The sequence below is a fragment of the Cetorhinus maximus genome, chromosome 4, assembly GCF_964194155.1.
Source record: "Cetorhinus maximus chromosome 4, sCetMax3.hap1.1, whole genome shotgun sequence".
Classification (NCBI taxonomy): domain Eukaryota; kingdom Metazoa; phylum Chordata; class Chondrichthyes; order Lamniformes; family Cetorhinidae; genus Cetorhinus; species Cetorhinus maximus.
Window position 1 is genome coordinate 177,865,657 of NC_135882.1, and position 23,950 is coordinate 177,889,606.

General features: G+C 53.4%; 1 protein-coding gene across 2 annotated transcripts in view; it reads right to left on the reverse strand.

The window, feature by feature from the left end:
* Positions 1-17,242: 17,242 nt before the first annotated feature.
* Positions 17,243-23,950, reverse strand: part of LOC144680071 (mitochondrial potassium channel ATP-binding subunit-like) — a 99,936-nt gene continuing 93,228 nt past the window's right edge. For both annotated transcript variants that reach the window (XM_078541221.1, XM_078541220.1), the window contains one exon: positions 17,243-18,933. In XM_078541221.1, the coding sequence (XP_078397347.1) occupies positions 18,847-18,933 (87 nt within the window). In that variant the 3' untranslated portion in view covers positions 17,243-18,846. The remainder of the gene's footprint in view (positions 18,934-23,950) is intronic.

The following is a 23,950-nucleotide window of genomic DNA, read 5'->3' on the forward strand; positions in this document are numbered from 1 at the left end:
GGTGGAGTGGGGTGGAGGTGGGTGGGGTTTTGGGCAGCCATGCAGCGCACTGAACTCTGGGCATCCAAGTGGTGGCCAGCAATCTCCGGGACGCATTAAGGGGCCTTCAGACTTAACCAGGACAGGTTCTTAGTACACCCATGCTAACTCATGCGTCTCTCTCTTTCATCCTGCAGGAGGAGAACATCAGGATCATGGAGCCTGGTATCCTGGCTGTATGCCTGATGGCTTACACGGAGCGGAGATGACTAAGAAGAGAGCAACTGAGGCAGAGTAGCAGCATCCTCAGGAAGAAAGGGTGGCTGGGACTCCCACACACGCTGCCGAAGAGCTACGGTGAGCCATTGCTGGTCGGCACCAAGTTAGACTCAGGGTCTGTAGACTCTACCTTTCATTCCTGCAGTGTCGCCAAAGACTGCACTTGTCTAGGGAACTGGTTGGTCACATCTACCAGCTACTGCAGGGTTTGGCACCAGGGGAACATGGAGGGCATCCACTGCCAGTGGCTGTGAAAGTGACTGTGGTGCTCAATTTCTACGCCAGTGGCTCCTTTCAGGGCTCCACAAGTGATCTCTGTCGGATCCCACAATCCTCCACCCACAAATGCATCCATGAGGTCACGGGTGCCACCTTGGTGAGGGCAACACAACTTTGTGCATTTCGCCCGGGACCGGGACAGCCAGGGTACAAGATCGATTGATTTCATCCAGATCTCGAGTTTCCCACAGGTTCAGGGTGCGATCGACTGCACTCAGGTGGTGCTCAGATCTCCGTCGCTACACACGGTGACTACATCACCCACAAGGGATTCCATTCACTGAATGTGCAGCTGGTGTGCGACCACCAGAAACACATCCTGCAGGTATGTGCATGGTTTCCAGGGAGTGTCCACGACTCCTACATTCTCAGTCGGTCACAGATCTCTGCAGTCTTCCAGTGTCCACAGAGGCTGCAGGTTTGGCTCCTCGGGGACAAGAACTACCCACAGAGGCCGTGGCTGATGACACCCGTGCAGCGGCCTCAGACTGCAGCAGAGCGACGCTATAATGAAGCTCATACTGCAACCTGCAACTTGGTGGAGCAGACCATCAGGATGCTGAAGATGTGGTTCCGGTGCCTGGACCGGTCTGGTGGGGCCCTGCAATATCGTCCACAGAGGGTGTCACACATCATCACCGTCTGCTGCACCCTTTACAACCTGGCACTGCAACGGGGAGAGGAGCTGACTGAGGAGGAGATGGAGGAGCTGGAGGTCTCCTCCAATGAGGAGGACACCAACGGGGATGAGGGTGAGGGGGTCCTCGAAGGCAGCGATGACGCGAATGAGACCCTCGCACTGGTCAGATGAGGCAGGCATGCTCGGGAGTCCCCACATCTGCTAGATTTGTGGAGAATGATGACGACATGCAGTGAACCCATAGATCCTCACATCACATCTGTGAATGTTTCACTCGAGTCTGGCTTATGGCAGCGCAAACTTTTTCTTTATTCATTCACGGGATGTGGGTTTCACTGGCTGGACCAGCATTTACTGCCCATCCCTAGTTGCCCTTGAGAAGGTGGTGGTGAGCTGCCTTCTTGAACTGCTGCAGTCCATGTGGTGTAGGTACACCCACAGTGCTGTTAGGGAGGGAGTTCCAGGTTTTTGGCCCAGCGACAGTGAAGGAACGGCGATATAATTCCAAATCAGGATGGTGAGTGACTTGGAGGGGAACTTCCAGATTGTGGCGTTCCCATCTATCTGCTGCCCTTGTCCTTCTAGATGGTAGTGGTCATGGGTTTGGAAGGTGCTGTCGAAGGAGCCTCGGTGAATTCCTTGGTTATTACCCTCTGTGATAATGCTCCAGTCATGGAGACACAGTGGAGGTTCTGTTGGTGGCTCGATTGCAGGGGGATGATGATGACATGCAGTAAGAACATTCCATAGATCTTCACATAGCGTCATAGACCTGAATTTAACAGCTTGGTTGCCTGAAGGGGGAGGAAGGAAGATGGAAGGAGGGAGGGCTGCGAAACTCCACTCTGCCCTCCCTTTCCTTGCCTGGGTTGGCTAGCGCTGCCCAGAGCCAGCTGTGTCCAAGGACTTTGGTCATTTGTTCCTGAACTGTGCCTGGGCAGTGCTAGCTGCCCAGGGGAAAACTCCTCCCCTGCAGCAGGAGATCGGAATAAACCACCACCACCAACCCCCACCTCTGGAAAAATCAAAGCATTTGCCAATCTGTCCTCTCTCCCTCTCGCTCTCCCTTGCTCCCACTTCCCTTTGCTCCAGACTGTCCTATTTTACCTGTATCAGGGTGGGTGTAGAATTCCCTAATGGCGGCACCATCTTGGCCAGTGGTGGGCCCTGCCCGGGCCATCTAGGTGGTCTCTTCGGCCCCTGCACCTCCTGTGGCCCTGTCGCTGTTTAAATTGGTGACGTGTCGGCTTGGGGGGTTGATGTGCTACACCCAGTCCACAATGACCATCGAGGCCTGCGTTAAGGCTGCAGCTGGGGCTGTCAGCCCTCCGGCCCTCGTCGCGGCCTCGAGAATGTACCGGAAGGCCATGTTCTTACTAAAGGCCAAGCGGGCGGTGCACCTCACCCTCGAAAAGGGGCTCACGGTGGGCGGGACCTTCCTAGCGGTGGACCCTCTGGAGGCCACCGCCCGGAGGCTCATCTTATCTAATGTCCCGTCCTTCATCCCCGATCGGCTCCTCCTCCCTCACCTTTGTCACCTGTCGGGGTGGCGAGGTCAGGGGGAGGGGTGAGGTCAGGGGTGGCGAGGCCGGGGGTGGCGAGATTGGGGGTGGCGATGTCGGGGGTGGCGAGGTCGGGGGTGGCGAGGTCGGGGGTGGCGAGGTCGGGGGTGGCGAGGTCGGGGGTGGCGAGGTCGGGGGTGGCGAGGTCGGGGGTGGCGAGGTCGGGGATGGCGAGGTCGGGGGTGGCGAGGTCGGGGGTGGTGAGGTCGGGGGTGGTGAGGTCGGGGGGAGGGGCAAAGCCGGGGGTGGTGAGGTCGGGGGGAGGGGCGAGGCCGGGGGTGGTGAGGTCGGGGGGAGGGGTGAGGTCGGGGGGAGGGGCGAGGTCGGGGGTGGTGAGGTCGGGTGTGGCGAGGTCGGGGGTGGCGAGGTCGGGTGTGGCGAGGTCGGGGGTGGCGAGGTCGGGGGTGGCGAGGTCGGGGGTGGCGAGGTCGGGGGTGGCGAGGTCGAGGGTGGCGAGGTCGGGGGTTGTGAGGTCGGGGAGAGGGGTGAGGTCGGGGGTGGTGAGTTCGGGGGTGGTGAGGTCGGGGGTGGTGGGGTCGGGGGGAGGGGCGAGGCCGGGGGTGGTGAGGTCGGGGGGAGGGGCGAGGCCGGGGGTGGTGAGGTCGGGGGGAGGGGTGAGGTCGGGGGGAGGGGCGAGGTCGGGGGTGGCGAGGTCGGGGGTGGCGAGGTCGGGGGTGGCGAGGTCGGGGGTGGCGAGGTCGGGGGTGGCGAGGTCGGGGGTGGCGAGGTCGGGGGTGGCGAGGTCGGGGGTGGCGAGGTCGGGGGTGGCGAGGTCGGGGGTGGTGAGGTCGGGGGTTGTGAGGTCGGGGAGAGGGGTGAGGTCGGGGGTGGTGAGTTCGGGGGTGGCGAGGTCGGGGGTGGCGAGGTCGGGGGTGGCGTCGATCTCGCTCGGTATAAAGGACCCGAGCCTTCACCACGTGTACTCCGTCCGGCACCAGGTTTTTGTGCACCTGGCCCGGGAGGAGTGCACCGAGGGGGGGGCTTTGATATCAGCCTCGAGGGGGCCGCTTGCCGCATCTATTGGTTGGTGGATGGTGTGCGGTGCCAGGTCGGTGAGGAGGTGGGGCATGTGCGGAGGAACTGCCCCCGTCTCCCAGGCCACCAACAACATCCAGGTGGCCGCGGCTGGCACCACCCCTCCTCCCTCCGCCACCACTCCATCTCCCTCCCCCCTACCCCTCCTCCCTCCGCCACCACTCCATCTCCCTCCCTACAAGGGGTGGTGCTGCCAGCACGGCTCTCGGCGAGACGGGAGGAGAGACCCCACGGGGTAAGAAGGTGCGGAGGAAGACCTGCCACCTGGGGGTGGCCCCCGAGACTTCCCAGACACTCCGAGACCACCAAACAATTCCCCCCGGAGACACCGGCCTGGGGGGGAACAATAACATCCGGCCCCAGTGACGTCCCCGTGTGTGCTCCCGGGCCCGTGTGTGCCTCAGCGCCATGTGCTGGGCCCGGCGTCGTCCCCGTGCGGGTTCCCGGGTCCGGCAGCCACCCCGAGCCGGTGCTCTTATTATGAAGGGTGGACCTGCCCAAACCCCAGAGGGCGGAGGGTCCGGGAGGGCTGGATGAGGCAGAGGGGGCCCCCCAGACGGAGGTCGCCCCCCAGTCCCCAGCCGACCCCAGAAGAGCCGTCTCCCCTCGGAGGAGGAGGACATTCCAAAGGGCGAGGTTGGATGTGTCCCCTCCGCCAGTGAAGAGCTGGTGGCCTCTCCACCCCATAATTCCTCGCTCGGCCCTCTGAGGAGGTGGGGTGGGGGGACCCTAACTCTTGTTACCCCTGCTCCTCACTGCAGTTCCCTGAGCAGGGCCCCTCGGGGGTCTGTGAGGGTATCACCCTTGTGGAGGTGCCCCACCCCGACCCACCTTCTACCGACACGATGCAATCTGGCCAGCCAGGGGACTGCAGCAGTCCCTTTATGGCCCCTATAACTGGGTCACTGGGTGGCGGTGGTGAAGAGGCCTCTCTGCTCCCTCCAGTCTTCAGCACCGGGCGCCACTGTCTTAGGCCCGGAACTTTTTCCAGACTCGCCGTGTGACCCGGTGCCTGAGGGGGTGCTGGGCTCTGAGCTGCCCCTGCCCTCAGACCCAGAGATCCATAAAGAGACCAGAGAGGACCCACCTGCCCTTGATCCTGGGGGGTGGGATCGAGGTGGAGGTGGAGCTGACTGGCAGCTCCGGACCGGCCCCCGTACTCAATACGGGGGAGGGGTTGGAAGCTGGAGGTGACGACCTGGAGGAGGACGGAGATTCGGTGGTGAGCACTGGGGACGACTTAGAGTCGTTGTCAGGTGAGGTGGTGGATTCCCTGGATTCCCATTGACTCTCCCCTCATCCCTGTGCGGGAACTGCAGGACTTCTTAGCGAGTAATCGTGGTCACCGAGACAGGGTCCAGTTGGCCATGAACCGGTGGCATTCGTTTCCGCTGGTGTCCTGGTCCACCCACAAGGCCAGAAAGGCCCCCGAGTTGGACAGGAACGCCCGGCGGAGGGTCCCTACGTTTCTCGCTGGGCTCCTGAAGGAGAGGAAGACTTAACAAAGTCCTTAACAAAGGGTGAAGGTAGCACATGCTTCTGACAATGAAGACAACCATAGCCAGCCTCAACATCCACAGCAGCAGCAGAGACGCAGAGCCTGGGTTCCAGAATGTGGTGTACTTCCTGCAGGAAACCCGGACCGTTCCAGGAGACAAAGCTACGTGGCTCCTGGAGAGGCGAAGGAGGGGGGGTCTACATGAGTCACCTAGGCCTCCAATTCTGGTGGGGTGGCTATCTTGTTGACCCCACATTTTCAGCCGGAGATCTTGGGGGTCAAGAAGCCGGTGCCAGGCCGGTTGCTGCACCTGACTGTGCGACTGGGGGGGGCGGCGCTTCACTGTGTGAGTGTGTCACTCCCCTGGGCGCGCAGCAGCAAGCGAGACTCTTTGAGAAAGTGTCCACTCAACTGGGCTCCATCGACCCGGGCGAGTGCATCGTCCTCGGGGGGGGATTTCAACAGTACCCTCGAGTCCCGGAACCGTCACGGTGCCCAGCACCGCTCGCTAGGTGTGGGTGGGTTGAGGGACCTGGTCGGGTCCTTCGACTTGACAGACGTCTGGTGACATCTCCATCCCGACTCCAGCGTTTTCAGTTTCGTGTCACCTGGAGTCGGAGCGTCCAGACTCTACCGTCTTTTCGTTTCGAAGGCATACGTGTCTTGTGTTCCGTCGGTTTCTGTGCGGTGGGCACCGTGCACGGACCACCGTCTGGTGTGGGTGGGGTCCGCGTACTGGCCCTTTAACAACCTGTTGCTGGAGGACGAGCAGTTCCTGGACTCGTTTCGTCATTCCTGGACCGGCTGGAGAAGGAAGCGGGGAGGCTTCCCCTCCTTGAGGCTCAGGTGAGACGTGGGCAAGACTCACATCCGAGTTTTCCGTCAGGAGTTCGCGAAGGGGTCGACAAAGAGGTGGAAATCCAGGGTCGAGGAGTTGGAGAAGGAGGTGCTCAACCTGGAGACACGTCTCCGTCAGCCCGACACGGACCCGGCCCTGCGGTCAGCGTACGATGTGGACCCGGCCCTGCGGTCAGCGTACGATGTGGACCCGGCCCTGCGGTCAGCGTACGATGTGGACCCGGCCCTGCGGTCAGCGTACGATGTGGACCCGGCCCTGCGGTCAGCGTACGATGTGGACCCGGCCCTGCGGTCAGCGTACGATGTGGACCCGGCCCTGCGGTCAGCGTACGATGTGGACCCGGCCCTGCGGTCAGCGTACGATGTGGACCCGGCCCTGCGGTCAGCGTACGATGTGGACCCGGCCCTGCGGTCAGCGTACGATGTGGACCCGGCCCTGCGGTCAGCGTACGATGTGGACCCGGCCCTGCGGTCAGTGTACGATGTGAGGAAGGGCGCGCTGCGGGACCTGGAGACACGTCTCCGTCAGCCCGAGGTGGACCGTGGCTCCCCCTTCTTCCACTCGCTGGAAAAAAGGCACGGGGTCCGTCAGCAGCTCCTCACGCTGCTGGGCCGACGATGGATCCCTCGTCTCGGGTCCGGACAGCATCAGGGCCATCGCCCGAGACTATTACACTGCCCTGTTCTCTCCGGACCCGTCCAGCGAGGATGCTTGCAGAGTTTTGTGGGAGGACCTGCCGCAGGTCGGCCCGGAAGGTGCCGGAAAGCTTGACTCCCCTATAAGTCTGGGGGAGTGACCGGCGCCCTCGACAGCCTCTCCAGGGGCAAATCCCCGGGTCTGGACGGGCTGACCGGGGAGTTCTTCAGGGCGTTCTGGGACATCCTGGGGAGCGACAACGCGGGGGTCCTGGGGGAGAGTATTGCTACCAAGGAGTTGCCCCTTTCGTGGCGCAGGGCAGTCATTGCCCTGCTCCCTAAGAAGAGGGATCTCCGCCTACTTAAAAACTGGTGCCCAGTCTCCCTCCTCAGCACGGACTATAAAATCTTTGCCAGGGCCCCGTCTTCTCGCCTTGGCACCGTGCTGGACCACATAATCCACCCTGACCACCCCTACACCATCCCGGGCTGTACCATTTTTGATAATATCCATCTGGTCCAAGGCATTATCCACCATTCCCAGAGGGCTGGTCTGTCGAGCGCCTTCCTGTCTCTTGACCAGGAGAAGGCGTTCGACAGGGTGGATCACGAATATTTACTCGGAACTCTGCGAGCATTCGGGTTCGGGACGCATTTTGTGGCCCGGATCCGACTTCTGTACACGGCCGCGGAGTGTCTAGTGAAGGTTAACGGGACCCTGACGGCGCCCCTTCGCTTTGGGAGAGGGGTACGTCAGGGCTGCCCCCTGTCTGGCCAGTTGTATTCTATTTGCGTGGAGCCTTTCCTGCGCCTCTTGCGGAGGAGGTTGTCGGGATTGGTTCTGCGCGGGCCGGGCATTGGGGTGGTCCTCTCCGCTTACACCGATGACGTACTCCTCATGTTCACTGACCCGGCTGACCTGCGGAGGATGCGCGAGTGCCAGGAGGTCTACTCTGCCGTGTCCTCTGCTAGGATCAACTGGGGCAAAGGTTCTGGACTCCTGGTCGGCCCGTGGAAGATGGATCCCCTACCTGAGGTGCTCAGGCCTTTCTCCTGGAGCGGGACCAGCCTCCTCTACCTGGGGGTCCATCTCTGCCCTGCCGAGGAATCCTGGCCGGTGAACTAGCAGGAACTGGAGACCAAAGTCACCGCTCGCCTGCGGCGCTGGACAGGACTGCTCCGAGTGCTGTCTTACCGGGGTCAAGTTCTGGTCATAAACCAGCTGATCGCCGCCATGTTGTGGAACCAGCTGGTCACTTTGTCCCCTCCCCCGGACTTTGTCACAAAAATCCAGAGAATGCTTGTCGACTTCTGGGACAAAAGGCTGCACTGGGTCGCTGCTGAGGTTCTGAGTCTCCCGCTTAGGGAGGGTGGTCAGGTGCTGGTGTGCCTACGCACACAGGTGGCAAGCTTCCGCCTTCAGGACCTGCAGCGATACCTTTATGTCGAGCCCCCTCTGAGCTGGTGTACCCTGGTGACGTATTTCTTCCGCCAGGTGCACGGCCTGAATTATGACGTGCAGCTCCTGTTTATAGAGCAGAGAGGCCTTCGTGGCTCCTTGCAGGTGTTGCCCGTCTTTTACCAGGACCTGATCAAAGTCTGGACCATGGTCGCCTCGCGAAGCGGCTCTCCCACATCAGGAGTAGCGGCTATCGTCAGAGAGCCGCTGCTCAGGAATCCGCCCCTCCGTCCTTTTCAGTGGCTGGTGGAGAGGAGGGCTGTGGCTATGGAGGAAGGGACATTGGAGTAACTGGTCAAAGAGTCCAGCCCCATGTAAGGCTATTCAGAAACTTGGGGTAGAATTTTCCCCATGTTGGGTGGGCCGAGCGGGCGGGTGCGGACCCGATCGCTGCCCGCGAATGGGTCTGCACTGTCATTTTATGCGGGTGGGCCAATTAAGGCCCGCCCAGCATAATGTGCGACTCCCTAGGATAGTGGGAGTGGGCGAGCAGCAGCAGGAGTGCAATGACCACCGTGTCCAATGGCGACCCGGCGGCCGGTTTAAATGAAGCGCTGGCAGCCTTGGAAAGGCTGATCACAATGGCAAGTAGAAGGGCTCACCAGAGGGATGCTGAAGAGCAGGCCAGGCCGGAGAGTAAGGCAGTGGAGCAGGCCAGGCCGGAGGGTAGGGCAGTGGGACAGGCCAGGCCGGAGGGTAGGGCAGTGGGACAGGCCAGGCCGGAGGGTAGGGCAGTGGAGCAGGCCAGGCCGGTGGGTAGGGCAGTGGGACAGGCCAGGCCGGTGGGTAGGGCAGTGGGACAGGCCAGGCCGGAGGGTAGGGCAGTGGGACAGGCCAGGCCAGAGGGTAGGGCAGTGGGACAGGCCAGGCCGGAGGGTAGGGCAGTGGGACAGGCCAGGCCGGAGGGTAGGGCAGTGGAGCAGGCCAGGCCGGTGGGTAGGGCAGTGGGACAGGCCAGGCCGGTGGGTAGGGCAGTGGGACAGGCCAGGCCGGAGGGTAGGGCAGTGGGACAGGCCAGGCCGGTGGGTAGGGCAGTGGGACAGGCCAGGCCGGAGGGTAGGGCAGTGGAGAAGGCCAGGCCGGAGGGTAGGGCAGTGGGACAGGCCAGGCCGGAGGGTAGGGCAGTGGAGCAGGCCAGGCCGGAGGGTAGGGCAGTGGGACAGGCCAGGCCGGAGGGTAGGGCAGTGGGACAGGCCAGGCCGGAGGGTAGGGCAGTGGAGCAGGCCAGGCCGGTGGGTAGGGCAGTGGGACAGGCCAGGCCGGTGGGTAGGGCAGTGGGACAGGCCAGGCCGGAGGGTAGGGCAGTGGGACAGGCCAGGCCGGAGGGTAGGGCAGTGGGACAGGCCAGGCCGGTGGGTAGGGCAGTGGGACAGGCCAGGCCGGAGGGTAGGGCAGTGGAGAAGGCCAGGCCGGAGGGTAGGGCAGTGGGACAGGCCAGGCCGGAGGGTAGGGCAGTGGGACAGGCCAGGCCAGTGGGTAGGGCAGTGGGACAGGCCAGGCCGGAGGGTAGGGCAGTGGAGAAGGCCAGGCCGGAGGGTAGGGCAGTGGGACAGGCCAGGCCGGAGGGTAGGGCAGTGGGACAGGCCAGGCCAGAGGGTAGGGCAGTGGAGAAGGCCAGGCCAGAGGGTAGGGCAGTGGAGAAGGCCAGGCCAGAGGGTAGGGCAGTGGGACAGGCCAGGCCGGAGGGTAGGGCAGTGGAGAAGGCCAGGCCGGAGGGTAGGGCAGTGGGACAGGCCAGGCCAGAGGGTAGGGCAGTGGAGAAGGCCAGGCCAGAGGGTAGGGCAGTGGGACAGGCCGGGCCGGAGGGTAGGGCAGTGGAGTGGGACAGGCCGGGCCGGAGGGTAGGCCAGTGGAGCAGGCCAGGCCGGTGGGTAGGGCAGTGGAGAAGGCCAGGCCAGAGGGTAGGGCAGTGGGACAGGCCGGGCCGGAGGGTAGGCCAGTGGAGCAGGCCAGGCCGGAGGGTAGGGCAGTGGAGTGGGGCAGGCCAGGCCGGAGGGTAGGCCAGTGGGGCAGTGTACCCCTCGGTTTTCAGATGAGTGCCTGGCTGCCTTCCTGGAGGACTTGGCAGCACGGTGGGAGGTCCTGCTTCTGAGGGACGGGGTGGGGTGGAGGCCCTCCCTGCCTGACCAAATGTGCCTGGGAGGAGGTGGCTGAGATAGTCAGCTCCCATGACGGGGTCTGACGCACGTGTGTCCAGTGCCGCAAGTGATTCAACAACCTCCTGCGCTCGGGAAGGGTGAGTACCATGTTGCCTGAGGTCACTTAATACAGCCAGCAGCCTTTCCCCCCAAGGCGCCCCCCCCGACCAACCCCCCAACAACTCTGAGTACAGTAACAGCATTGAATCCCTCACGGCGTGTTTCCCCCACTGGGTGGGCCAGCAGATATTGCCCATGCCTAGTTCACCCTAAGAGGGGTGTGCTGAGATTGAGATGGGTTCTGCACCTGCAGCATGTGTGACACTGACACCCAGAGTATAGATTCAAGGATCTGCACCTAGGCGCAGTGCTGGAACTGTAAAACATGTCAAAGTCAGGCCGCTGACTGACTGGGAGGGGAGTTTCCAGGTGGTGGGACACTAACCCCTCTGCTGGCCTTGGCGTTCCATGTGCTTGTGCCTCCTTGTTTTGCAAGGTTAGACCATGTGCTGTCAAATGTGATGGAGACAGCATTTGGCCAAGGGTGGGGGGGGGTCAGACCTGGCTTCTTGGTGTGAGTGTGCGGCAGCTGCTGGGTGAGGAAACACTGGAGCCCTGCAATATCCCACTCTGGCTGGGTTGGCAGGGATGCGATGGGAATTCAGGTACAGGCTGGACTAATCAATGCTTTTCTCCCCTTTTCAGGAGAAGACTGCGGACAATGCCGCCGAGCGGATATGGGCTGGTGGAGGACAGGCCCAGTTGGCCATCGTGACTAGATTGGAGCAGGAGGCCATGGATCTGGAGAGGCGCCATGCACCCAGGTCCACCAGTGGTGGTGAGGCTGGGGTGCCACGGGGAGGTAAGTTTGCCGAGCACTGAGGTCACCATGTGTGTCCCAGCAGCCATGGCACTGCTGAATGCTCAGTGATTGAAGTTTGCAACATGGGTTGACCATTGATTATGGAAGGATGAGCGCATAATGATCCAGGAGACAGGCATGCACATTGACATGGTCTCCACTCAAATGTCCTTATTCTTCCTTTCAGCATCACTGGAGCAGGGCCAGGAGGAGGAGGCAGAGAGGCACCTGAGGGTCCTGAACATTTGACTCACCAGCGTCACACCATCTCTGTCAGGCAGGCACCAGCGCAGATACTAGCACCTCGGTGGGAATTAGATCATCGGCTAGTGTCCCGGGGCACAGCGCTGAGGGCACTTCACACTCTGTTGAGGTGCAGGCAGAGACAGAGAGAGCCTGGGGCGCCGGCAGTCGGAGGACCGCAGGGGACCAGGACATGCTCGGTGATAATGTGCCTCTGGAGTCATCGATGAAATGCTGGAAGTGCAGCAGGGTGTGCAGGATGATCTGGCAGAGATACATGAGGCAATGTGTGGCATGGTCTCCATGTTGGAGGAGTCCACGCGGAGCATCACCGATGCCATGCTTTCTCCATGGAGAGAGTGGCGACTCTCGTGGAGAGGCTCCTCCAGGAGAACAATCAGGGCTTCCTGGGGTTGTGCACGGACCTGCAGCCCTCACAGCGGCATTGACCTCAGTTAGTCAGTGCCAGGCTTCCAGTCACTAAAGCATCCTTCTGTCATCACCCTCTGTCTCCTACAACTAAGCCAATTTTGAATCCACCTAATCAAATTACCCTGTATCCCATGTGCATTTGCCTTCTTTATAAGTCTCCCATGTGGGACCTTGTCAAAGGCTTTGCTGAAATCCATATAAACTACATCAACTACCCTCATCTGCACACCTGGTCACCTCCTCAAAAAATTCAATCAAATTTGTTAGGCATGACCTCCCTCTGACAAAGCCATGCTGACTATCCCTGATCAAACCTTGCCTCTCCAAATGGAGATAGATTTTCTCCTTCAGAATTTTCTCCAATAGTTTCCCTACCACTGACGTGAGACTCACTGGCCTGTAGTTCCCTGGCTTCTCTCTACAACCCTTCTTAAATAGCGGAACCACATTAGCTGTTCTCCAGTCCTCTGACACCTCCCCCGTGACCAGAGAGGAATTAAAAATTTGGGTCAGAGCCCTTGCGATCTCCTCCCTTGCCTCCCTCAGCAGTCTGGGACACAAATCATCCAGACCTGGAGATTTGTCCACTTTTAAGCCTGTCAACACCTCCAATACCTTGTCACTCCCTATATCAATTTGCTCAAGAACCTCGCAGTCTCTCTCCCCGAGTTCGATACCTTCATTCTCATTCTCTTGGGTGAAGACGGATGTGAAGTATTCATTCAACACTCTACCGATGTCCTCTGGCTCCACCCATAGATTACCCCCTTGGTCCCTACTCTTTCCCTGGTTATCCTCTTCCTATTGATATACTTAGAGAATATTTTGCGATTTTCCCTACTTTTACCAGCCACAGCTTTCTCATATCCCCTCTTTGCTCTCCTAATTGCTTTCTTAAGCTCCACCCTGCACTTTCTGTACTCCACTAATGCCTCCGCTGATTTGTTCCCCTTGTACGTGCTAAAAGCCTCTCTTTTCCTTCTCATCATAACCTGAATATCTCTGGTCATCCATGGTTCTCTGGGCTTGTTACTCTTTCCTATCGCCCTAGAGGGAACATGTTGAACCTGTACCCTCCCCATTTCCTTTTTGAACAGCCCCAACTGTTCCTCTGTCAATTTCCCCACAAGTAGCTGTTCCCAGTCTACCTGGGCCAGATCCTGCCTTATTTTACTAAAATCCACTCTCCCCCAATCCAAAACAATTTTTTGCAACTTGTCTATTTCTTTGTCCATCACAAACTTAAACTGTACCATGTTGTGGTCACTATCACTAAAATGCTCGCCCACCACCACCTCAGCCACCTGTCCGGCTTCATTCCCCAGAATTAGGTCCAGCAATGCACTGTCCCTTGTGGGATCCTCTACATATTGACCTAAAAAGTTCTCCTGTACACATTTTAAGAACTCCATTCCATCCAAGCCCTTAAAACTATGTCTATCCTAATTAATGTTGGGAAAGTTGAAATCACCTAATATAATTACCCTATTGTTATTGTTTTTACACACCTCCACAAATTGTGCACATATTTGCTCCTTAATTTCCTGCTGACTATCTGAGGGTCTATAATAAACACCTAACAATGTGGCTGCCCCTTTTTTATTCCTAAGCTCTACCCACAAAGCTTCATTCGATGACCCCTCCAAGATATCATCTCTCCTTACTGCAGTAACTGACTCCTCAACTAACAATGCAACGCCCCCTCCTCTTTTACCCCCTCCCCTGTCTCGCCTGAAGATTCTGCATCCCGGAATGTTGAGCTGCCAATCCTGCCCCTCCCTCAACCATGTCTCAGTGTTGACTACTATATCACAATTCCACGTGTCAATCCTCACCCTTAACTCATCCGTTTTACCTGTAATACTCCTGGCGTTAAAGTAGAGGCCATCCAGCCTTGCCTCAGTCCCATGAAACTTTACGCAGCTGTACTCCCTCTGACTTGATTGTTTTACTGTATTATGACGTGTCCTTATTCTACTAACATTGTGTCCCCTCCCCCTGCCGAATTAGTTTAAACTTCTCCCAACAGCACTAGTAAACCCGCCCGCAAGGATGTTAGTCCTGCTCAGGTTCAGATGTAGACCGTCCCACTTGTACAGGTCCCACCTTCCCCAGAAACGGTCCCAGTGATCCAGGAATTTAAAACATTCCCTCCTGCACCAACACTTAAGCCACATATTCATCTGTGCTATTCTCCTATTTCTGAGCTCGCTAGCACGTGGCACTGGGAGTAATCCAGAGATTACAACCTGAGAAGTCTTGCTTTTTAGTCAACTGCCTAACTCCCTGAATTCTTAATGCAAGACCTCATCCCTCTTTCTACCTATGTCATTGGTACCAACATGTACCATGACCTCTGCCTTATTACCCTCCCCCTTCAGGATGCCCTGCAGCCGTTAAGTAACATCTCGGGCCCTGGCACCAGGGAGGAAACACACCATCCTGGAGTCAGGTTGATGGCCACAGTAGCGCCTATCTGTTCCCCTGACTATGGAATCCCCTATTAATATTGCTCTTCCTCCCTTCCTCCCCTCCTGTACAGACAGGCTGCTTGTGATGCCAGAAGCTTGGCTCTGTCTGCACTCCCTGGAGGAACCAGTGCCCTCATCAGCCTCCAAAATGGAATACCGATTTACGAGCGGGACCCCAGGGAACTCCCGAACTACCTACCTGTTTCTCTTGGACTGCCTGGTGGTCACCCATTCCCTTCCTTCCTCAAGTCCCTTCATCTGCGGTGTGACCACCTCTCTAAACGTGCTATCCACGATGCTCTCAGACTCGCAGATGCTCCACAGTGTCCCCAGCCGCCGTTCCAGCTCTGAAACCCGAGCTTCCAGGAGCTGCAGCTGGACACACTTCCTGCACACCTGCTGGTCCCGGGCACTGGAAACGTTCCCGGCTTCCCACCTGGGGCACGGCTTTGAGCTCTCCTGCCATGACTTATCCCTTGAAATTAAACCTTTTAAATCAAATGCTCCAGGGACCTTCTTTCCTGATCCTCGTTACTGTAGAATATACAAACTGTAAACCACAAAAATACCTTAAACTGTAAGCGATGAAAGTAGTAAATACTTACCCAACCTTACCCACTACTTACCAGTCATTCCTTTCCCTTGTAGCCTCTACTGCTGCAGCAGGGCAAGACCATTCTCTGGAGATTCAAGAAGTTGGATAGCAAAGAAAAAAATGCAAAGAGCACCTCATCCCCCTGAACCGAATTCCCACTGTGCACCAAATAGCCAATACCCACACTCACACTGGCAGTGTCTCACTCAGGATGAGGCCTCTCCCATGTTTGTGTGCAAGCACACCCCACTAGTTACAGTTTCCAAACCTGTGATGTACATAAATGATTTGGACTTAAATGTAGGGGGTAGGATCAAGAAGTTCGTGGATGACACGAAAATTGGGAGGGTGGTAAATAGTGAGGAGTATAGCCATAAACTGCAGGAGGATATCAATGGACTGGTCAGGTGGGCAGAGCAGTGGCAAATGGAATTCAACCCAGAAAAGTGTGAGGTAATGCGCTTGAAGAGGGCTAACAAGGCGAAGGATTACACTATGAATGGTAGGGCCCTGGAAAGTGCTGAAGATCAGAGGGACCTTGGTGTGCATATCCAGATTCCTGAAGGTAGCAGGACAGGTAGATAAGGTGGTTAAGAAGGCATATGGGATACTTGCCTTTATTAGCCGAGGCGTAGAATACAAGAGCAGGGAGGTTATGCTGGAACTGTATAAAATGCTGGTTAGGCCACAAATGGAGTACTGCGTGAAATTCTGGTCACCACATTATAGGAAGGATGTGATTGCACTGGAGAGGGTGCAGAGGAGATTTACCAGGAAGCTGCCTGGGCTGGAGGGTCTGAGCTATGAGGAAAGATTGGATAGGCCGGGGTTGTTTTCCTTGGAGCTGTGAAGGTTGAGAAGGGACCTGATAGAGGTGTATAAGATTATGAGGGACATGGATAGGGCGGATAGGAAGGCATTTTTTCCATTAGGGTATCAGGGATACATTAGAGAACTAGAGAAACTACATCAGCAATGACTGCACCACATACATTGGATTGAATGGGAGGATCTTTGAACAAACGCTAGTGCACTTCTTGAACCCAGCTCCACAGGCATTCAGACAAAACTACAGTACATCTACAGTGCTGTCAGAGAGGGAGTTCCAGGATTTTGACCCACCTAAAAGGACAAGGGCAGCAGATAGATGGGAACACCACCACCTGGAAGTTCCCCTCCAAGTCACTCACCATTCTGACTTGGAAATATATCGGCCGTTCCTTCACTGTCGCTGGGTCAATATCCTGGAACTCCCTTCCTAACAGCACTGTGGGTGTACCTACGCCACAGGGACTGCAGCGGTTCAAGAAGGCAGCTCACCACCACCTTCTCAAGGGCAACTAGGGATGGGCAATAAATGCTGGACCAGCCAGCGAAGCCCACATCCCGTGAATGAATAAAAAAAAACTTCTTTACCCAGAGTGGTGAGAATGTGGAACTCGCTATCACAAGGAGTAATTGAGGCCAGCAGTAAAGCTGCTTTCAAGGAGAAGCTACATTTGTACATGAGGAAGGAAGGATAAAGAAAAACAACGTAAACCTGGTGGGTGGAATGGCCTGTTTTCTTGATGGATGGGCTGATGCTGAGCACCTCAGGAAAAGTTTTCACAGCACCTGTTCAAACATGTGAATGAGAAAACTGGTCCGTCCACAAAATAAAATGTGCTGGCAACTCGGAAAGAGTTGAGTTTAAACACATAAAACCTGCCATTGTACTGACAAGCAGTGTGACCTGGATTCTTGTAACGTAAGCAGCTCATATGGAGAGCTTTCTGTCAGCATAATTATAGATGGGGAAGGCCATTTGACCCAACTTCCCCCATCTGTACAGAGAGAATACAATACCCTGAATTATCTAATACATGACTCCAGGGTTTGCCTCCCCTCCTCTATCTTACTCCACATGTCAATCTCTGTGCGCAGAGTCCAAAAGTCACCTTTTAGTAATCTAAACCTGCATTCTCCTGTTCTACTCTCATTGTTCTGGGAAGGGATTTCAATGACAGTTCGCACACAGCAACAGGCCATTTGGCCCAATCAGTCCATTTCAGTGTTTACCCTGAAACAGATAATCCTGATCCCATTTACCTGCTCTGTACTCAAATTACTTAACTTAATCAATTAACTTAAATATAAGTCCTCTGGATAACAACCCTTCTACCAGCGCAAACAGTTTCTCCAAAAAGTGTCCGCATGAGTGACAGAATGTGCGTGTGAGAGCGCATGCAGCTGTTTGAATCTGTACTCCAGTATGTACACAAAAACACAACAAAGGCTCAATGGATGAAAGTATAATTTACAAAGAAAGTTCAACATTCAAATAACAGGCCTCATACAACTCAACAACTTCTTAGCATGCAGACAAGTAATCATTAATGGAAGGCCATGAGCAGCTCTGCAGGCCTTCTAGCCGAGGGTTATATAGTGACAGACCTGTCCCCCAATAGTACTGTACCCCAGTGTTATACAGTGACAGACCCGTCCCCCAATAGTACTGTACCCCAGTGTTATACAGTGACAGACCCGTCCCCAGCAGTACTGTACACTAGTGTTATACAGTGACAGACCTGTCCCCCAATAGTACTGTACCCCAGTGTTATACAGTGACAGACCTGTCCCCAGCAGTACTGTACACCAGTGTTATACAGTGACAGACCCGTCCCCACCAGTACTGTACACCAGTGTTATACAGTGACAGACCCGTCCCCACCAGTACTGTACCCCAGTGTTATACAGTGACAGATCTGTCCCCACTGGTACTGTACCCCAGTGTTATACAGTGACAGACCTGTCCCCATCAGTACTGTACCCGTGTTATACAGTGACAGACCTGTCCCCACTGGTACTGTACACCAGTGTTATACAGTGACAGACCTGTCCCCACCAGTACTGTACCCCAGTGTTATACAGTGACAGACCTGTCCCCACCAGCACTGTACCCCAGTGTTATACAGTGACAGACCTGTCCCCACCAGTACTGTACCCCAGTGTTATACAGTGACAGACCTGTCCCCACCAGTATTGTACCCCAGTGTTATACAGTGACAGACCTATCCCCACCAGTATTGTACCCCAATGTTATGCAGTGACAGACCTGTCCCCACCTGTACTGTACCCCAGTGTTATACAGTGACAGACCTGTCCCCACCAGGACTGTACCCCAGTGTTATACAGTGACAGACCTGTCCCCACCTGTACTGTACCCCAGTGTTATACAGTGACAGACCTGTCCCCACCAGTATTGTACCCCAGTGTTATACAATGACAGACCTGTCCCCACTGGTACTGTACACCAGTGTTATACAGTGACAGACCTGTCCCCACCAGGACTGTACCCCAGTGTTATACAGTGACAGACCTGTCCCCACCAGTATTGTACCCCAGTGTTATACAGTGACAGACCTGTCCCCACCAGTACTGAACCCCAGTGTTATACAGTGACAGACCTGTCCCCACCAGGACTGTACCCCAGTGTTATACAGTGACAGACCTGTCCCCACCAGTACTGTGCCTCAGTGTTATACAGTGACAGACCTGTCCCCGCCAGTACTGTACCCCAGTGTTATACAGTGACAGACCAAGTTCTCTACAGGAACAGCCCCCATTGGGCAGGTACAGAATCTAGAATTGTACGTCTTTCACAGTTTCAATGGATAGTATGAAGGAATCCGTCCCTCTCCACACCCATTCCAACCTGAAGAAATCTCAGTGCCCAATGCCCGGCTGTCAGAACTACAGGAGGTGGAGGAATCATTGAACCCAAAGCTTTCTTCCTTATTAGTTGAGTCTTTCCATCTTATGTTTGAATGAAGGTCTTCAAAGGTGCATAAATGCCTGGAATCTAATCTGCTCACTCTCCATCGCTTACTTTCCCGCTCCCTCACATGGTGGGCTCCTCACTGGTTTGTCTGCGCACCAGTTCTGCATACAGTCCTCCTCTTTTCAACAGTTCGGCATGGGTCCCCACCTGTGGCAATCAGATGTGTTCATCAGAAAGGTACAAGGGAAGAGCTGCATTTTATATTGCTGCAAAACACCTCTCAGCAAAGTCCCAGAGCATCTCATATGGAATCAACTAATTTAAAGTGTAGTCACAGCTCTTCATTTGGCAAACACAGCAGCCATTTTGAAAACAGCAAAGTCCCACTTGGAAACTTGGTTTAGAATTACATCAAAATTATAAACACGGAAACAACCCCCATCAGTCATGTCAGTTTTTGTCCTCCACCTGAGCAGTGTCTTAATCCCATGGGACCTCCCCTGTTCCCATATCCCTTTACCCTCCTTTCCCTCACCCTCCCCATCTCACCTGCTGACATGGCCTCTGCTTCAATCACTCACTCCGGGAGTGAATTCCAGAGTCTCGGAACCCTGTGGGAAAGGGTTTCTCCTAAGCAAGAGCTACTTATAGGCCACCAAACAGTGGTGATGATGTAGGGCACGGTATAAATCGGGAAATTAGAGGTGCATATAACAAGGGTTACACAGTAATCATGGGGGACTACAATCTACATACAGATTGGGTAAACCTTATTAGCACTAATGCTGAAGAGGACAAATTCCTGGAATGTATACACGATGGTTTTCTAGAACAATATATGGAAGAACCAGCCAGAGATTGGGCTATTTTAAATCTAGTATTGTGCAATGAGAAGAGACTCATTAATAATTTCATTGTAATGAAGCCTTTAGGGAAGAGTCACCATAACATGTTAGAATTTTACATGAAGTTTGAAAGTGATGTAGTTCAATCCAAAGCTAGTGTCTTTTATCTAAACAAAGGAATTTATGAAGGTATGAGGGGCAAGTTGGCTGCGGTAAATTGGGAAACTACAATAAAAGGTATGACAGTAGACAAGCAATAGCTAGCATTTAAAGAATTAATACATGGTTTACAATAAATATACATTCCTTTGAGGCACAAAAACCCAGTAGGAAAGGTGATCCAACTGTGGTATACAAGAGAAGTTAAAGATTGCAATAGATCAAAACAAGAGGCTTATAAAGTTGCCAAAACAATTAGTAAGTCAGAGGATTAGGAACTTTTTAGAATTCAGCAAAGGAGGACCAAAAGCTAATTAAGAAAGGGAAAACAGAATATGAAAGTAAAGTAGTGAGGAACATAAAAACGACTTGCAAAAGCTTCTGTAGGTATGTGAAAAGCAAAAAGGTTAGTAAAGACAAGTATGGGCTCACTACAGGCAGAAACAGGAGAATTTATCATAGGGAATAAGGAAGTAGGAGAGAAACTAAACAAATACTTTGTGCCTGTCTTTAGACCATAAGAAGTAGGCCATTTGGCCCATCGAGTCTGCTTCGCCATTCAATGAGATCATGGCTGATCTGATAATCTTCAGCTCCATTTTCCTGCCTTTTCCCCATAACCTTTGATTTTCTTACCGATTAAAAGTCTGTCTATCTCAGCCTTGAATATACTTAACGACCCAGCCTCTACAGTTCTCTGTGGTAAAGAATTCCACAGATTGATTACCCTCTTGAGAGAAGAAATTACTCATCTCTGTCTTAAATGTGTGACCCCTTAATCTGAGATTATGCCCACTGGTCCTAGACTCTCCCACAAGGGGAAGCAAACTCTCAGCATCTACCCTGTCAAACCCCCTAAGAATCTTATATGTTTCAATAAGGTCGCCTCTCATTCTTCTAAACTCCAATGAGTACAGACCCAACCTACTCAACCTCTCCTCATCAGAAAATCCTTCCATACCCGGGATCAACCTAGTGAACCTTCTCTGGACTGCCTCCAATGCCAGTATATCTTTCCTTAGATAAGGTGACCAAAGCTGTTCACAGTAGTGTGGTCTAACTAGTGCCTTGTATAGTTTTAGCAAGACTTCCCTATTTTTATACTCCATTCTCTTTGAAATAAAGGCCAACATTCCATTTGCCTTCCCTATTACCTGTTGAACTTGTATGCTAGCTTTTTGTGATTCATGCACAAGGACCTGCAAATCCCTCTGTGTTGCAGCTTTCTGCAGCCTTTCTCCATTTAAATAATATTCAGCTCCTCTATTCTTCCTGCCAAAGTGCATAACTTCACATTTTCCCACACTAGATTCCATCTGCCAAGTTTTTGCCCAATCACTTAACCTGACTATATCCCTTGAGAGACTCTTTGTGTCATCCTCACCACTTGTCTTCCCACTGATTGTTATATCATCCACAAACTTGGCGATAGTACATTAATTTCTCTCATCCAACTCATTAATATATATTGTGAATAATTGTGGCCCCAGCACTGATCCCTGTGGCACTCCACCAGTCACAGGTTGCCATCCTGAAAATGACCTGCTTAAGAACATAAGAAATAGGAGTAGGCCATTCGGCCCCTCAAGCCTACCCCGCCATTCAATAAGATCATGGCTGATTTGCCCCAGTCCTCAACTCCTCTTTCGTGCCAGCTCCTCATTACTCTCAACTCCCTGATATTTCAAAAATCTATCTACCTCCTCTTTAAATACTTTCAGTGATCTAGCCTCCACAACTCACTGTGGTAGAGAATTCCAGACATTCACTACCCTCTGAGAGAAGAAATTCCTTCACATTTCAGTTTTAAATGAGTGCCCCCTTATTCTGTAACTATGCCCCCTAATTCAAGATTTCCCCCACTTGTGGAAACATCTTCTCAACATCTACCCTGTCAAGCCCCCTCAGAATCTTGTACGTTTCAATAAGATCACCCCTCATTCTTCTAAACTCTAATGAACCTGTTTAGCCGTTCTTCATAAGTCAACCCCTTCATCCGGGAACCAAAACTGTACACAGTACTCCAGGTGCAGCCTCACCAACACCCTGTACAGTTGTAACAAGACTTTCCTATTTTTAAACTCCAACCCCCTAGCAATACAGACCAAAAATTCCATTTGCCTTCTTAATTACTTGCTGCACCTGCATGCTAACTTTCTGTGTTTCATGCACAAGAACATCCAGATCCCTCTGTGCTGCACTTTTTTGGAGTCTCTCTCCATTTAAATAATAGTCTGCCTTTTGATTTTTCCTACCAAAGTGCATGACCTCACACTTTCCTACATTAAACTCCATCTGCCAAGTTTTTGCCCTCTCACTCAACCTATCTATATCCCCTTGCAGATTCCTTATGTCCCCATCACAACATGCCCTCCCACCTATTTTTGTTTTGTCAGCAAATTCGGATATATTACACTCTGCTCCCTCCTCCAAGTCATTAATATAGATCGTAAATAATTTGAGGCCTTATTAACTGATCCTTGTGGCACTCCACTAGTTACGTCTTTCCAACCTGAAAAAGACCTATTAATCCCTACTCCCTGTCTTCTGTGTGTTAACCAACCCTCAATCCATGCTAACACATTACCCCCAATACCATGAGCTCCTATCTTGTGCAATAACCTTTTATGTGGCACCTTATTGAGTGCCTTCTGGAAATCCAAATACACTACATCTACTGGTTCCCCTTTATTAACTCTGCTTGTTATATCCCAACTCTCTGTTCTCTATTAGTTAGCCAATCCTCTATCCATGCTAATATACTACCCCCAACACCATGAGCTCTTACCTTATTAAGTAGCCTTATGTGCGGTATCTTATCGAACATCTTTACACCTACTGCTTCCCCTTTCTCTATCCTACTTGTTACCTCCTCAAAGAATTCTAATACATTTGTCAGGCATGATTTCCCCTTCATGAAGCCATGCCGACTCTGCTTGATTAGATTATGCATTTCTAAATGCTCTGCTATTACATCCTTTATAATAGACTCTAACATTTTCCCAATGACGGACGTTAAGCTAACTGGCCTATGGTTACCTGTTTTTGTTTCTCTCCCTTTTTGAATAAGGGTGTTACATTGGGGAAGATACAAGAAAACCTCCCAGGGATACTAAAGAACCAAGGGACTAGCGGGAGTGAAGAGCTGAAAGAAATTAGTATTAGCAAAAAAGTAACACTGCAGAAATTAATGGGACTGAACATTGATAAATCCCCTGGCCTTGATGATTTACATCCCAGAGTGTTGAAAGAGATGGCTGTAGAGATCATGGATGCATTGGTGGTCATCATCCAAAATTTTACTGATTCAGGAATGCTTCCTGCAGATTGGAAGGCAGCAAATGTAACCCCGCTGTTTAAGAAAGGAGGGAGAGAGAAAACGGGAACTGCAGACCTGTTAACCTGACCTCAGTAGTAGGGAAAATGTTAGAATCTGTAATAAAGCATGTGGGAAAATGTGAGGTTATGCACTTTGGAGGGAAGAATAGAGGAGCTGAATATTATTTAAATGGGAAATGACTGCAGAAAGCTGCAGCACAGAGGGGTTTGGCGGTCCTTGTGCATGAATCTCAAAAAGCTAGCATACAAGTTCAGCAGGTAATAGGGAAGGCAAATGGAACGTTGGCCTTTATTTCAAAGGGAATGGAGTATAAAAATGGGGAAGTCTTGCTAAAACTATACAAGGCGCTATTTAGACCACACCTAGAATACTGTGAACAGTTTTGGTCCCCTTAGCTAAGGAAAGATATACTGGCATTGGAGGGAGTCTAGAGAAGTCTGATCCCAGGTATGGAAGGATTTTCTTATGGAAAAGTGGAGTTGAGGATTATCAGATCAGCCATGATCTCATTGAATGGCAGAGCAGGCTCGATGGGACGAATGGCCTGCTTCTGCTCCTACGTCTTATGGTCTTATGGATAACTGGACATTTACAAAATAATGATTGGATTGAGCATAGATTTTTGAAAGGGAAATTTGCTTGACAAAATTTGTTTTTGAGGATGTAACTGGCAGAATTGACAAGGGGGAATCAGTGGATGTGGTGTATTTGGATTTTCAGAAGGCTTTCGATAAGGTCCCAAACTGGAGGTTAGTAAGCAAAATTAGAACACATGGGATTGGAGGAAATGTACTGGCATAGATTAAGAATTGGTTAATGGACAGAAAACAGAGTAGGAATAATCAGGTCATTCTCAGGTTGGCAGGCTGTGACTGATGAA